Genomic DNA, 14,632 nt, shown 5'->3' with positions numbered 1-14,632 from the left:
GAAATGTCTTCACGAAGCAGCCATGTCTTCCGATCTGGCATCTCTGGTAAGTTGTTTATTTTCCAGCTGGAATCGGTCGATGTGTCATAGTTGACGTTTTCCATTATGATACGTGTTGTTTTCGATGGTTGCCTTTCGTGCTTCATCAGGCAATGGCTAGGGCTTGGAGCTTGGAGAAAATTATAGTGTTTCTCTATTGAACTGTTCTAAAATACTACGCCCTACGAATTGCTTTGCCCATGTTTACAGTTTACAGTCATAAGTGAACATTAACACATTTAGTTTCAACGCTTAGTGTTCGAAAGGTTACACCATGTTGATGTCGGAATATGTGCAATTGTTTCTGGTTTTAGGATCAGGATTTGTATTTTTCCTATTAATAACGGTATGTTTTACGAGTGTGATTGTGGCAAAGAACGTTGATAGGCTTTACTGTTTTAATAGATAACAGATAACAAGTTAAAGATACAATATGATGATCAACCCGGCTTCCTGAGAAATTTCGATATATTTGACCCTTTCGAAACCAAAATATTTTTATCATTATCCATGCTTGGTGTTATTCTAGTGTCAATATTTTTGCAGGTAGGAATCATCCTAAAGGTGACTACGAGCCCATTTCCCAAAATCGTGCGTCACAAGAAGGAGTTGTACTTCACAAATCCAGTCACTGGGAATGATGAGGAATTCCCGTCGCTGGAAGATCAGCCATCGCTTGAGCTAAGCGTCATCATTCCGGCTTTTGACGAGGAAAAACGATGTAGGGTTTGTGTGATTGAGGTCGGTTATATTTTCTAATTAATGTTCGTTTTAGTGCCCGTCATGTTAGATGAATGTCTCGAATATCTTGAAGGTAGACTGAAGGCGGACAAACTTCACACCTACGAAGTAATTATTGTGAGCGATGGCAGTCGGGATAAAACGGTTGATGTTGCGCAGACTTACTCCCTAAAGTATGGCTCCGACAAAGTTCGAACGCTTGCGTTGGTTCAAAACAGAGGTAAAGGTGGTGCCGTACGGCTGGGAATGCTGAGTGCACGGGGCCGATATCTCTTGTTCGCGGATGCTGATGGAGCCACAAAATTTGCCGATTATGGCAAACTGGAACTAAGCTTGCGGAAGCTCTGTGGAAGCGATCATCGCAAGGATGCTATTTCGATTGGCTCAAGGGCTCACCTGGAGCAGGAAGCCACCGCAAAGCGCACTCTGTTTCGAACGATATTGATGCACGGGTTCCACTTTCTGGTGTGGACATTCACGGTGAAAAAAATCAGGGATACGCAGTGCGGCTTCAAGCTGCTGACTCGTTCCTCCGCCCAGAAGGTGTTCGCTGTCATGCATGTCGAGCGGTGGGCCTTCGATGTGGAACTGCTGTTCATTGCACAATCGTACAACATTCCGATAGACGAGATTGCCGTTAATTGGACCGAAATTGAGGGATCCAAGCTGACACCGTTTTGGTCCTGGCTGCAGATGGGACGCGACCTTGTGTTCATTTGGTTTCGCTACGCGATCGGCGCTTGGCAGCTGAAAAAAGAGCACGCGAATTGAACGTGTTTTATGCATGTGAAATGTAATCTTAGCTCATAAGTAAGCTTATTTTGATTGACCTAGTAATATTAAGGCATCTTTTAGGCGCATACAAAACTTGGTTATTGTTAATAACGAGAGAAAAATCATGAAAAACCCCGTAATATTGGATTTCTGTAATGGATTCGGCTCACGACGATATATTATCGATATTTTGTTTGCTTAGGCTATCAAAAATGTAAATAAACCAATTGATCCCACGGCACACTCACACATTCGTTCTGGACTGCCTGCAACAGCTGTCAAAACAAGAAGCCCCAAGAGAAGTCTTGTTATTGTTGACAAACTTGTCACGGTGTGTGTGTGTTTATTTGCGCGAAAGAACCGGCACCATCGTGGCTCCTGCTCTCGCCCTTTAAGGTAAGCCGCACAGCCGTGCGTCCACTCCAGCAGTCAGTCACCAAGTCGCGCAATTACGAACTGTCAAATTGTTATAAAGTTATTTCTGAAGTTTCTCCAGTCGATTCGCGAGTGTGCAATTAAATGCGATATATTTTCGTTGTGCTGTGATTTCCGTTGCCAAAATATCCGGTAAATTGCATGATTAGATGCAAGGCGGGCGGTTCGCGGTTACGGGCTTCTGTATCAAGTGTGCAGTAGTTTTTTTACTCTTCTGAACTTGAAAGTTTCGATTTGTTTTTTTTTGTTTTCCCCCAAAGTGAGTCCTTTCCGGTGAGTGAGCAGAAGAAGTAGATTTTCGCGGACTTGTAGAGGTTCGACGGAACAAGATTGCAGATCATCGAGTGAATGAGTCGGCCTACGAGTTGAAGTGTTATCAGATGAAGAAGTTTAATATGAAGTGGATTGCTTGTTGAGTAGGGAGTAGAAAAAGTAATTAATTTCTCACTTGCTTTCATTCTGTAAATATTATGATTCTCGAAAGCTGGCGCTTATTGCAGCAGCAATAAGCACTATGCTGTTATCAGACTACGTATGGGCATGTCTCACCATCCCCAGTTGGTACTTTACAAGGTCACACACATTTCGAATCTGTGGAGTGCCATTTCTGTGATTCGGCGTTAATCGATCAGCGCGAAATAAGCTACAAAACAGTAATTATCATTCGGTTTAAGTCAGAAATCGCAAACATATCCGGCACTAGCGACGAGGGAATACCGCTTTCAAGGTTATATTTGTTGCGAAAGGTGTTTCGGGTCATGAATACGCGGGATGTCGTGATATATTCGTGCTTCTGGAGGAAACTATAAATTGAGCAAAATAGATTGAAGAATATGGGCCACTTAATTTCGATGCTTCATTTGCATGCTGAATGCAAAAGTAAAGGACATCAAGAACATAGGAATGTAAGAAATGGAGCCTAATATTTACGGTACTTCGTGATAGGGTGGTTTGAACATTATGTGAATTGTTGTAAGAGCTTCGTTTTTCATTATGCTTAACTCTTAATAAGACTGTGAAAACTAGGCAAAGAGTCGACTCCAAATTCAGAGAATATAATCCTTACATGAGGAAGAACACTTGATAAAAAAATATTAAAACAGTAATTAAACTCACCATTTATTTTAATGAAAAATTCGAAGGGTTGTATCCGAGACACGACCGCTTAGGACGTAGGGCTTCTTCTTCTTCTTCTTGGATGGCACTAACGTTCCCACTAGAATTTTTGGCCTTCTCAACGCAGGTATTACTTGCGTCTTTTTTATTAGTAGTACTTAGTTTAGATTTCTATTCCGGATAAAACGCCTTGAATGTATTCTGGAATGGCAATTTCTAGAATACGCATGACCACAGTGCAAGCCGGAAGAAATTTCTTTGACAAAAAAAGACGGGTGGGTAATGTCGGGGACATAACCGGAGTGACGTAGGACTATGCAAAGGGGACAGCTTTTGTTAAATATATATTTTCCTTCTTCTCCTACGTGAATACCTACCTATCTACCTGAAAAATGGATTAGTTTACTGTTTACTCTTTATGAATATGTTGATGGTTCTGAAAAGAACCTTTGGTGTTGTGTTTTTGTTATCACTCGATATTCCCATCTTGTTCGGTTAAACCTTCCTGTTTAGCTATTGCGTTTGCCACTCGCTACAGCTTTCACAGTTGGAAAATTTCTACCCATCCAGCTTGTGACATGTTGTTCAGTAAATTACATTTAATGCGACGTGCCGGAGAAACACTTTGCCACTCACTGAAACTAATTGTTGCCTTGATGAGCGCCGAACCGAAGCTGCTCTGTTCTTGATGCGGGTTTTCTGATTGTCGTGAGCAGCTTTGCAAGCCAACTCGAGCACTCCGACGGCCGAAGCTCTATAATCGCTGTTAGGTATACTGGTGCTCCGGGACCAATCCGTTCGGCCTAGTTACCCTTGCGGAGCAATCAGTTAATGCGACCAACAGGGAACTGGAGACCTGCACGGTTCGAGTGAGACTTTGCCTTTCCCTTAACTTGTCCTCCTTTGTTACGTCCACGATGCCGATGCCGTACAACCACACGGGTTTACGGTTTGAAAGAAAATAAGATATTTTTTTGGGGTCCGCGTGTTTTATACTCAAGCGGTACACACTCACAGGATAGAGACAAATCGGCAGACTCAGCCAGAGGGGCGAGTCCAACGAGACGAACGAATGAGCGTTAAAAGGGAGCGAAGGCAAAAAAATACATTAGAGGCGAATGAACTTCAAAGTTTAAAGCCTCTTAAAAACAAAGAAAGAAAGAAAAATACATTCATTACGATTTGTTCGCTCGTTGGATTCACATGCAGGCTAAACAGGGTCCTTTTCAGGATCACAAAATTATTTTCAATCTAAAGAGTTTATTGTTTTGTTATCACTCGATATCCCCATCTTGTTCGGCTAAACCTTTCTGTTTAGCGATTGCATTTGCCACTCGCCACAGCTTTCACAGTTGGAAAATTTCTTCCCATCCAGCTTGTGACATATTTTACAGTAAATTACATTCAATGGCACGTCGCATTACCACCACTCAGTATCGGATTGGAGGTAATTTTAACCTGTAATTGAACATTTGCGATGACAGTGGTACAGTGTCGACTTTCAATGTGGGGTCATAATTTGGACCCCGAACTCTATGTTTACAAAAATGTCCAACTAAATATGTCGCATTACAGGTCCGTCCAATTAGCTAAATGTCGAGATAAGTGTAAATTACTGTACTTTCAATCTAGAAGCAATTTAAGAATTGGGAGAAAATCAATAAGCTCAGAACAACTGCCAAATTCACATACTCAATATATCCTGGCAAACAAATTATTGAAAAATCAGTTTGTGTTTTATTATTATTGTGGATATTGTTTTAGAAAGCATTGAACTGTATTTCGTAAACTCTTTTTTGAAAGGTTTAATGGCCCTGATAAGCGCCGTGTTTTATGGAATGGTTCCAATTTAGAAAACTTAGTACTCGTGGTTTTGAAAAAAGCCATTTTGAACACCCTCGATGCCGCCTTGTTCTGGATTTGCCACCAAAGCAGTTTTTATAAACAACAAACTTTTTTTCTTCTGCGTCTGCCTGTTGAGGTCTTGATGTCCACCGAACCAAAGCGCGAGCAGTTTTGCCAGCTAACTCGATCACTTCGGCGGCCGAAACTATATAACGCCGGCTAGGTGGACTGGTGCACTGGTACTAACGCGCTCGGCCTAGCTACCCTTGCGGAGCAATTGGCGGATACACCTACGGGGAATTGCACACCTGCACGGTTCGAGTGGGACTTTGCCTTTCCCTTAACTTGTCCTCCTTTGTTACGTCCACGTTGCTGCTTGTTTTCTTTTTATGATGTGATGCGATGCGATGTTAAACAAGGCGGACAACCACAAGGGTTTACGGTTTGAAAGAAAATAAGATATTTTTTTGGGGTCCGCGTGTTTTATACTCTAGCTGTACACACTCACAGGATAGAGACAAATCGGCAGACTTAGCCAAAGGGGCGAGTCCAACGAGACGAACGAATGAGCGTTAAAAGGCAGCGATGGCAATAAAATACATTCATTACGATTTGTTCGCTCGTTGGATTCACATGCAGACTAAAAAGGGTCCTTTTCAGGATCACAAAATTATGTTCAATCTAAAGAGTTTATTGTTTTGTTAACACTCGATATCCCCATCTTCTTCGGCTGAACCTTCCTGTTTAGCGATTTGTTGCCACTCGCCACAGCTTTTACAGTTGGAAAATTTCTTCCCATCCAGCTTTGTGAACAGTGGTACAGTGTCGACTTTCAATGTGGGGTCATAATTTGGATCTCTATGTTTACAAAAATGTCCAACTAAATATGTCGCATTACATGTCCGTCCAATTAGCTAAATGTCGAACTAATTGTAAATTACTGTACACAATTTAAGAATTGGTGAAAATTGAATAATCAGGAAAGTCCCCAACTATCAATAAGCTCAGAACAACTGCCAAATTCACATACTCATCAGATCCTGGTCAACAAATTATGAAAAAATCAATTTGTGTTTTATTATTATTTGGGATATTATTTGAGAAAGCATTGAACTGTATTTCGTAAACTCTTTTTTGAAAGGTTTAATGGCCCTGATAAGCGCCGTGTTTTATGGAATGGTTCCAATTTAGAAAACTTAGTACTCGTGGTTTTGAAAAAAAGCCATTTCGAACACCCTCGATGCCGCCTTGTTCTGGATTTGCCACCAAAGCAGTTTGTATAATCAACAAACTTTTTTTCTTCTGCGTCTGCCTGTTGAGGTCTTGATGTCCACCGAACCAAAGCGCGAGCAGTTTTGCTAGCCAACTCGATCACTTCGGCAGCCGAAACTCTATAACGGCTGCTAGGTGGACTGGTGCACTGATACTAACGCGCTCGGCCTAGCTACCCTTGCGGAGCAATTGGCGAATACACCTACGGGAAACTGCAGTCCAACACGGTTCGAGCGGGATTTTGCCTTTCCTTTCACTTTTCCTCCTTTGCCATGTCCAGACATGGCTGCTTGTGTTAGTTTGATGATGTGATGTGATGCGAAACGATGTGGTGTACGGTTTGAATGAGAATTATCGTTACGGAAGGAAGGAAGGAAGGTATTGTATTATAGAGACTTTATACTTTTGCAGTTCATTCGTCTCTAGCCTTGAGAAAGGCCCTTTGAAAACTCTACTCTACTCTATTACTCTACTCCAGCGCTACCACCTCCGCCCTCTTGCCTGGAGAAAGGCACTCGATCCCTCGCCGTCCAGCTAGTCCAGCAACGATGTTGTCCAGTCGGTGTCCACACAAAGAATGATCGTTACGGCAGCGGAGCGGGGATTTTTAAGCTGACTGGCTGGCTCGAGAATTACGCATGTGTGAGACTGCGACCAATGTTTCGTTCATTTTTTTCTTTTTCCTTTCCAATCGTGCTTCATTGTATTTCGCTGCTGCTGTGGTTGCCCGTTTTGGTCCGTACGATTTGAGGAGCACAAAATGGACCAATCAAAAATGGGCACATAGTGCATTTGGACAATGCTTGATATTTCACAATTATTCAATTATTTATCTCAAGAAAAATGAAATGTTATTCGTTATGATAGATGCGTAGATATATTTCCTATCAATTGATGAAAAAACCTTTGCGATCTATTGAGAAATGCTCGAGTTATAAGCGTTACAAATCTTGCATTTTTTCCTACTTGTTCAGTGCCTAGATTTCCATTTCACCCCCTATATCTTCCGGTTAGACGTAGTCCTACGTCAAAAATCCCCCGGCCAGAACAGGAATTGAACCCGAACCACGGCATGATAATGTGGGACGCTAACCACTCGACCACGGGAGCACTTAGGACGCTACCTTTTTTTTCTTGAAATTTGTTGGTTTAACATTTCGGATATTATTTGCGAATACGTCGAAATTTCAGAAATAACTCTTCAGTAAAAAGTTCCGGGGACCCTAGAAAGGTTTAATGGCTTGCGTGGTTTTGTAGAATCATTTCGATTAACAACGATTCTTTCTTGCCTTTGCGAAAACAATATACTAATTGGTCATATGTCGCAATTTGTTTCTTTATACAAATGTACGCATTGCACTGAGTATTTAACGAGAGGCATCTTCCATGCATCGCCATTCAACAAGCATCAAACACGCGTCTAATTTTTTTTGTTTTTATCTGTATTATAGTGATTTTCAACTCATTTGGCTGGTTCGTCACTTTTTACTTCCATTTTTGGAAGAATGTCGGGAGTGAGAATTGAACTCGTGACCTTTAGCGTGAGAGGCATGGATGTTACCACTACGCCAGATCGCCTCCCACGCGTCTAATGGATGCACACAGTTAGGCTAGGCGCAAATTGAGAAGCGTATAGCGCTCGTAAACGAACACGAGACAACCAACACGACTCATGCGTGCCACAAACGTAGCGCGGTGAAGCGCATATTCAGTCGCAGTTTGGTGTAAATAACGTGCCACTCGCATAAAATGTCTGATTCACACAGATTTGCGCGATATATTTATTTACTAACACAATCACCCGGTACGCCAAACTCACGGCGCTATATGATTGTTCACTAACACAACCACCACAACCGGTACGACCAGCACGAGAAACTGTGGTTCAGCCACAGCGTCACGCGAGTCGTGTCTCACGAGCGCTCCACAATCTCGCGTCATCTAGTCAATTTGCGCCGTTCTATCTGTTTTCATTTGCCACAAAAACAGGCGCTATATCGCGGCAAGTTTCTCGCGCTATACGCGTCTCAATTTGCGCTTGGCCTTACAGCGATAAAAATTAAACATCGCGAGAATGACCGTTTATGAAAAATCGTTTTTCGACTCTCGGTCAAAACCGTCAACAAAGCTAGGAGCTTGATGCATGGTGCTCCCTTGGCCGAGTGGTTAGCGTCACAACTAACATACCGGGTGTTCGGGTTCGATTCCCGTTCTGGTCGGGGGAATTTTTCGTCAAAGAAATTTCCTCCGACTTGCACTGTGATCACGCGTATTCTAGAGCTTGCCACTCAGAATGCATTCAAGGCGTGTTACTTGGCATAGAAATCTCAACTAAGTACTAATAAAAATGACGCAAGTAATACTACGTTGAGACGGCGAAGTTCCTCTAGGAACCATGCCATTGAAGAAGAAGAAGCTTGATGCATCCGTACAGAGCCGATGCACACAAGAGCAAATACGAATGGCAACTAGAAGTATCGAAGGTGTGCTGTACATGTACAGGGAATGAACAGGTTTTAACTTTCGCGCAACGAAAACAAGCAACACACTCAAAGCCAAACACTTATGGCTAAAAGCGACCTATAATAATTTGCATTCTTCTCTATTTTCGCCTGCTTTGCCATGGCTCGGATGGTTGTGTTAATTGCAATGCTAGATGCACTTCAAGTGAAATAGTCGCTAGGGTTCACAGCTCGAGGGGAAACATAAAACACAAAACGAGCAGAATAAGCGACCTTTGTTGTTTCGGGCACAGAAAGATTCTGAGAATTTTTCTCAGTTCAATTCAATTCTTTGTTTTTAAGAGGCTTTAAACTTTGCAGTTCATTCGCCTCTACTTTTGACGTAGGACTACGTCTAACCGGAAGATATAGGGGGTGAAATGGAAATCTAGGCACTGAACAAGTAGGAAAAAATGCAAGATTTGGAACGCTTATAACTCGAGCATTTTTCAATAGATCGCAAAGGTTCGCAAGGGTAGCTAGGCCGAGCGCGTTAGTACCAAAGCACACAAATGGACAGAACGAATGTATGGGGAATTGCGAATGCTTCCAATTTTCATCAATTTAAACCATATACAGACTATGGGATTGTAAGGGGCTGTCCACATACCACGTGGACAACTTTAGGGGGGGGGGGGTAGGGGTTACAAAATGTCCACGGTGTGGGGGTAGGGGTATAGCCAATGTCCACGTGGATACGTGAAATAAATATTTGAGAAAAAAAAACAATCACATCTATATTTAAAAATCAACGAAATCTGTTTTTATTTCCAATAACTTTCAAACATTCCTTCATGCTTGTTCAGGTTTAACAAAAAAAAAAAAGGTTGAGCTGCCTGATGTTTTTTTTCAAATACTTGTCAGTGTGAACACAATGGTAGAATTCGTGATTTTTGAAGATGCTTAAAATGACATTGCTACGGAAGTAAACAATCCAGCAATGTGGTGTCAGAGAACTAATCACAAAGCAGTTTGTGAAGATTTATCAGGTTGATCAAGAGCTTCTCGATAAGTTACCAAATATCCTATGTACAGTGTTGGAAAGAAAAAAATCAACAGCATTACGCAAAATACTTTTCATGATTTTGTTTTTGAAAATGAACGTATTTCTTACAATGGGAGGGATGTAAACAAGCCATTGTTTGTATTCATTTTCAAATTTATAGAAAACTCCAATTGGATTTTTTCATCCAGTATCGTGCATAGATGTTCAATGGAGTTGGGGTCTGGGGACTGGGATGTCCAAGCATTTTAATCGTTTTGGACTGAAAATAGCGTTTCGCAACCTTCGAGGTGCGCTTGGAATCATTGTCCTGTTGAATGATATAGCCTTTAATATTCATTTTCCTGAGTGACGGCTTTAAGTTCTCCTCCAAGACATTGACGTAGGATTCAGCAGTCTTCTTTATATCGATCTTGACGAGATTGTCCACCCCATTCCAAGTAAGCAGTGATCCTCCACTTGCTTGCTGTTGCTTGAGTAGGCTGGATAGCTCAGACTTCAGGCTGTCATTTCTTTGTGTCTTTTAACCTCAAACTTACTCTAATCGGTCCAAACAATCTTCTTCCAAAAGTCAGTATGGGTGGAGCTCCTAGTCGTGGACCGTCAGAGGATTTTTTTCATTTCAATATAAAACATGCAAAATGCATATTCTAGTTGCAAATCATGACTATGTACCAAAATTGTATAAAAATTACAAAATAATGATAATCTTTATATAGATACACAGTTGCGTGTTAATCTTTTGCGGTTGTATTCAATTCGGATATGGGTGCCATACTGGCTATATTATTTTTCCTTGAAAGAGCAGTGATGTATAATTTGCAGCTGTATGGCACCCGCTATGTTTTTGGTGCCAACATCTCAATCTGTTCTGTTCTGTCTGCGATTAGGACGATTTTTAGCGGCCCCGAAAAAAACATATCAGCAACAATGTTGGAATTGCATGGCCATATGGTTGAATGAAAGTCAGAGTTACGTGTTTCTAATAATTAAATAACATAATGTTAAAATTTTTATTCAAATTTAAAATTTTTAAAACCAGTCCTGTGTCTTCAAATCTGATAGAGAATAAAATAACGAGTTTAGGACCCAAATTATGGCTCTAATTTGAGGTCGCCACCAGACGTCGACGTCATCGTGAATTACCAATTTACCACCATCTGACATATCGTGATGTCGATGATGAACTTTTACAGCGGAGGGATAGTGAGATAGGCGGTGACAGTAGGTAGAGTGGGATAGCGATAATCGTGTCATACACCTGATAATTTGTATGACAACGAAAGATAAACAAGGTTTTTTCAATTCGTTGTGAACTTTAGATATGTATCTACTGAATAATGTGTTTTAAAATGCTGTTTTTACATAAAACAATATACACTGAAGTCGCTTTTAACGCGGCTTTTTTCACGCGTTTTTTGGAATTTACGTGGTTTATTTTCACGCGGCACGCATTAAGCGCGTAAAAATTCAATATGCTAATTGATGTGACATTTCACGAAATAAATTTGTAATGTATCACTGATTAGTAGCTGAGAAATAAAATAAGATACAGATAGCATGGTTGTAGCATGCAAAAAAATTTAGGTAATCAATTGTTAGAGTATGGGTTGCATTTTAAACTACTAATTCACTGTTTGTTATATTTTTACACGGACTTTGGAAATTACCCAGTTTAATTTTACGCGGATTTTTGAATTTACAGGTTTTTTTTACGTGGATTTTGGAATTTACGCGGTTTTCTTTTACGCGGTTTTTGTTTACGCGGCACGTATCCCCCACGTAAAAAGCGAATCCAGTGTATTCTAATAGCGAATTCGTTTTTGTTCAGTTTCAACCCCAGTGCCGCACTATCTGCTGTCAAAACGTTTTTTTATTCACTCAGATTCGCACTCAGTGTCGCACTAGTTCGCCCCGAAAGCTGTTAAGGCTGATTTAGACGATGCCAGTCAGCGCTCTAGTTGAAGTATCCAGTGAACAGAGAACAGACACTCTGTTCAAGTTACTTGTACCAGTATCGAACAAGTAATTGGCCTCTAACTTGAATAGAGTGTCTGTTCTCTATTCACTGGATACTCCAACTAGAGCGCTGACTGGCATCGTCTAAATCAGCCTTTAGTTTCGCACTGAGATGTTTCACGGGTTGGCACTCGGGTTCACCAATACAACTATACTGAACTGTCAAGTTCTGTGTATTGTTTTGGAAAATCTAAAAATAAAGACTATGAAAATGGAAAACCTGCTGCTTTTGCTTTTGTATTATTGGAATCGTAATCCAATTCGGATTCTGATTTTGAAGAGTACATTCGAGTAGACGGCATTAAGCTACGTGTGCTTTCATTGGGAGGCGAAAATAATGATGGAATAAACCTGCTTCCAAAATCAAAATTATGAATAAAAATTTACTTTAGCGCATCGAATATTTATTGTATGTGATGAAATAAGAGGTTTTTTTTTCCGATATCGCAGAAACATATTGAACGAAAACTGTGTCTAATGATGATTTTATATTATAATAGTAATTATTTGTGGAACAGACAGGAAATGCATCGACATATGGTTAAGTGAGTGTCAGAACTACATGTGTTAGGTAATCAAACAATATGAAGTAAAAATTTTCATTCAAACTTTCGTATTTTTACACTGCACTTGGCCCTTCTGATCTGATAGAGAATAATTTACCTCCCAAGCACTAATATGGCCACCAGACGTCGACACTGTACATTTTTCATCGCAAATATAAACAAATCAGACTATATAACGCACACCAACAAACCACCGCATTCGTGAAACTGGAAACGTTTTTTTTATTACAGAGTCAGTTTGGCACTGACTCAGTTTTAAAAACGAATTCGCTATGAAACTCTTCGTGTTCGTGTGCCATCTTTCGAAACAGTCCCTCAAAATGTTTTTTGGCTGAGAACAGGTATACGAACGCAAAGATTTAATTTTTCCCTTGCATTTACAAAAATGTACACTTTCGCGAGGAATTGAAATTCGAGCAATTTGAAAAAAAAAAATTCAAAATTGTCACTTCTTTACAAAATAACAACAAATTTCGCACGAATTACAACAAGTTTATAATTCGTAGGCCATCCTTAGTTTCCAATCTATCCAAACAACGTATTCGGCCAAGCTACGGCATGTGGGAATTTGAATATCGCTCCACATCTCTGCTGCTCGTTTAAGCTCAATAAAACTCACATACTGCCTATTCTTCGGCAGTTCTATTCTTCTATTCTTCGTGCGATCAATCTACATAAGTTTTCGATTGGGGTTGGAACTGGTAAAAAAGCAGGGTAGTCCAGAATCGATGCCCCAGTCCTATAAACTATGTAAAGGACTACTGACTTTTTTGAAATGATGCTTTATTCTGTTGGAATAGCACGGTGGTTTCGATGCAAAAACGGCAGCAAATGATTCAAGAATACTTCCTTAACTCCTATTGACATTCTTTGTTTCAAAGAGACTTTAAACTTTTCAGTTCATACGCCTCTAAACTCTTGAACTCCTAAATTTTTATTCGTTTGAGTGGAAAAGTCATTTGAAGTCCTTTCTAATAAACAAAATCTAACATGAAATAAATTTGAAATTGAGCAAGGGTGCAATCGAGGTGTTTACTTGGTAATTTTTATTTTAAAAAATATTCAGGAATGTCCACGTGGACAACAGGGGGAGGGGTCTGGTCAATGTCCACGCTTGTCCACGAAGGGGGAGAGGGGAGTCTAAAATTGTGCTTTTTGTGTCCACGTGGTATCTGGACAGCCCCTAATGTATAGCATATCAAACAAATCTTAGAAAATTTTCGATTCGATTGGTATGCAAATCCGTTCGCAGCAAAAATAGTTATTAACGTTAACTTCATTTCATAAAAACGTGACCTGTTTTCTGATTTGACACCCTTAATGAAACACGTAGTCCTACGTCAAAAACTGCATGATCTTACACAGTAGATCTCAAATAGAACACTTGCAGTGGGAAACTTATCAACTTGTTGCATTTTCAACGAATTCGAACAGAATTTTGCGCCGTCGCTTTAAAATTAATATCGTACATTTTTAGCAGTCCTAAAAAAATCAAAGTTTATCCAGAAACCTTTAGACGACTTTGGTTAAGCAAAATATTGAAATAATATTCCAAGTGCGGCAAACATTTTTCTTTATAGTTGCATAGTTTATAGGCCGTGGCAATATAGTTACCACGGCCTTATAAAGGGTTAATCCCAAAAAACACAGTTTGCCGTTGCCTTGAAATCTCACTTTATTGCGCCTATGGTTATGCTAAACTAAAACAATATTTATAAGCACAGCGAAAAAACAAAAATTTATATAGACTATAGACTAGAAATTAAAATTTGAATTTTTCATCAAAAAACATTCTGGTCTTACACAGTAGATTCTAAATAGAACGCTCACAGTGAAAAACTTATCAAATTGTTGCATTTTCAACGAATTTGAACAGAATTTTGTACCGGCGCTATAAAATCGCGTTTTTTGACGTAGGACTACGTCTTTCATTTCTAAACTGGGGTGTAAGTTCAAAGTTTCGAAAACGAATGCGTTACGCCGGAGAAGGAGATTTTGAGCGTTAATAGCTCCTAAACAACTAAACGCAGAGGGAACATTTGTACTCGCTAGCGTTTCTCGAAATGGGAATGTTTCCCTAACATAGACTTCAAAGCCATGGAGCCTGGGGAAATCGACATTGCAAAATAGTTGCAAGCTGCGAGTACTTTTGTACTCGCTTGCGTTTCTGGGAATCGTAATGTTTCCCTAACACAGATTTCAAAAAACATGGAGCCTGGGGAAATTGGCATTGCAAAATAGATGCAAATACGGGTACTTTTGTACTCGCTTGCATTTTTGCAAACCGGCATGTGTTTTCCCGATACAGATTCCGAAACCAA

General features: G+C 40.3%; 2 protein-coding genes across 4 annotated transcripts in view; both read left to right on the top strand.

Annotated features, from left to right (window-relative positions):
* LOC129772789 (dolichyl-phosphate beta-glucosyltransferase) lies at positions 1-1,647 on the top strand. Of its 2 annotated transcripts, none has more exons than XM_055776238.1 (3): positions 1-46; positions 569-760; positions 815-1,647. In XM_055776238.1, exons 1-3 carry the CDS (start codon positions 4-6, stop codon positions 1,549-1,551), a joined length of 972 nt encoding a protein of 323 aa, XP_055632213.1. In that variant the 5' UTR covers positions 1-3; the 3' UTR covers positions 1,552-1,647. The 2 variants fall into 2 exon arrangements, with proteins under 2 accessions (XP_055632213.1, XP_055632212.1); XM_055776237.1 differs by lacking the exon at positions 1-46 and adding an exon at positions 95-385 and having other exon boundaries at positions 586-760.
* Positions 1,648-2,004: 357 nt separating this feature from the next.
* The window catches only part of LOC129772788 (tyrosine-protein kinase Btk29A), a 312,094-nt gene continuing 299,466 nt past the window's right edge, over positions 2,005-14,632 (top strand). Inside the window, exon 1 of one of the 2 annotated variants that reach the window (XM_055776231.1) lies at positions 2,005-2,262. The gene's annotated coding sequence lies outside the window, so the exon portion shown is untranslated. Of the gene's footprint in view, positions 2,422-14,632 lie in introns of both variants that reach the window. The other variant, XM_055776230.1, reaches the window with a different exon arrangement.

Source organism: Toxorhynchites rutilus, chromosome 3, assembly GCF_029784135.1.
Source record: "Toxorhynchites rutilus septentrionalis strain SRP chromosome 3, ASM2978413v1, whole genome shotgun sequence".
NCBI lineage: Eukaryota > Metazoa > Arthropoda > Insecta > Diptera > Culicidae > Toxorhynchites > Toxorhynchites rutilus.
This window is presented reverse-complemented; position numbering and strand designations above follow the sequence as displayed.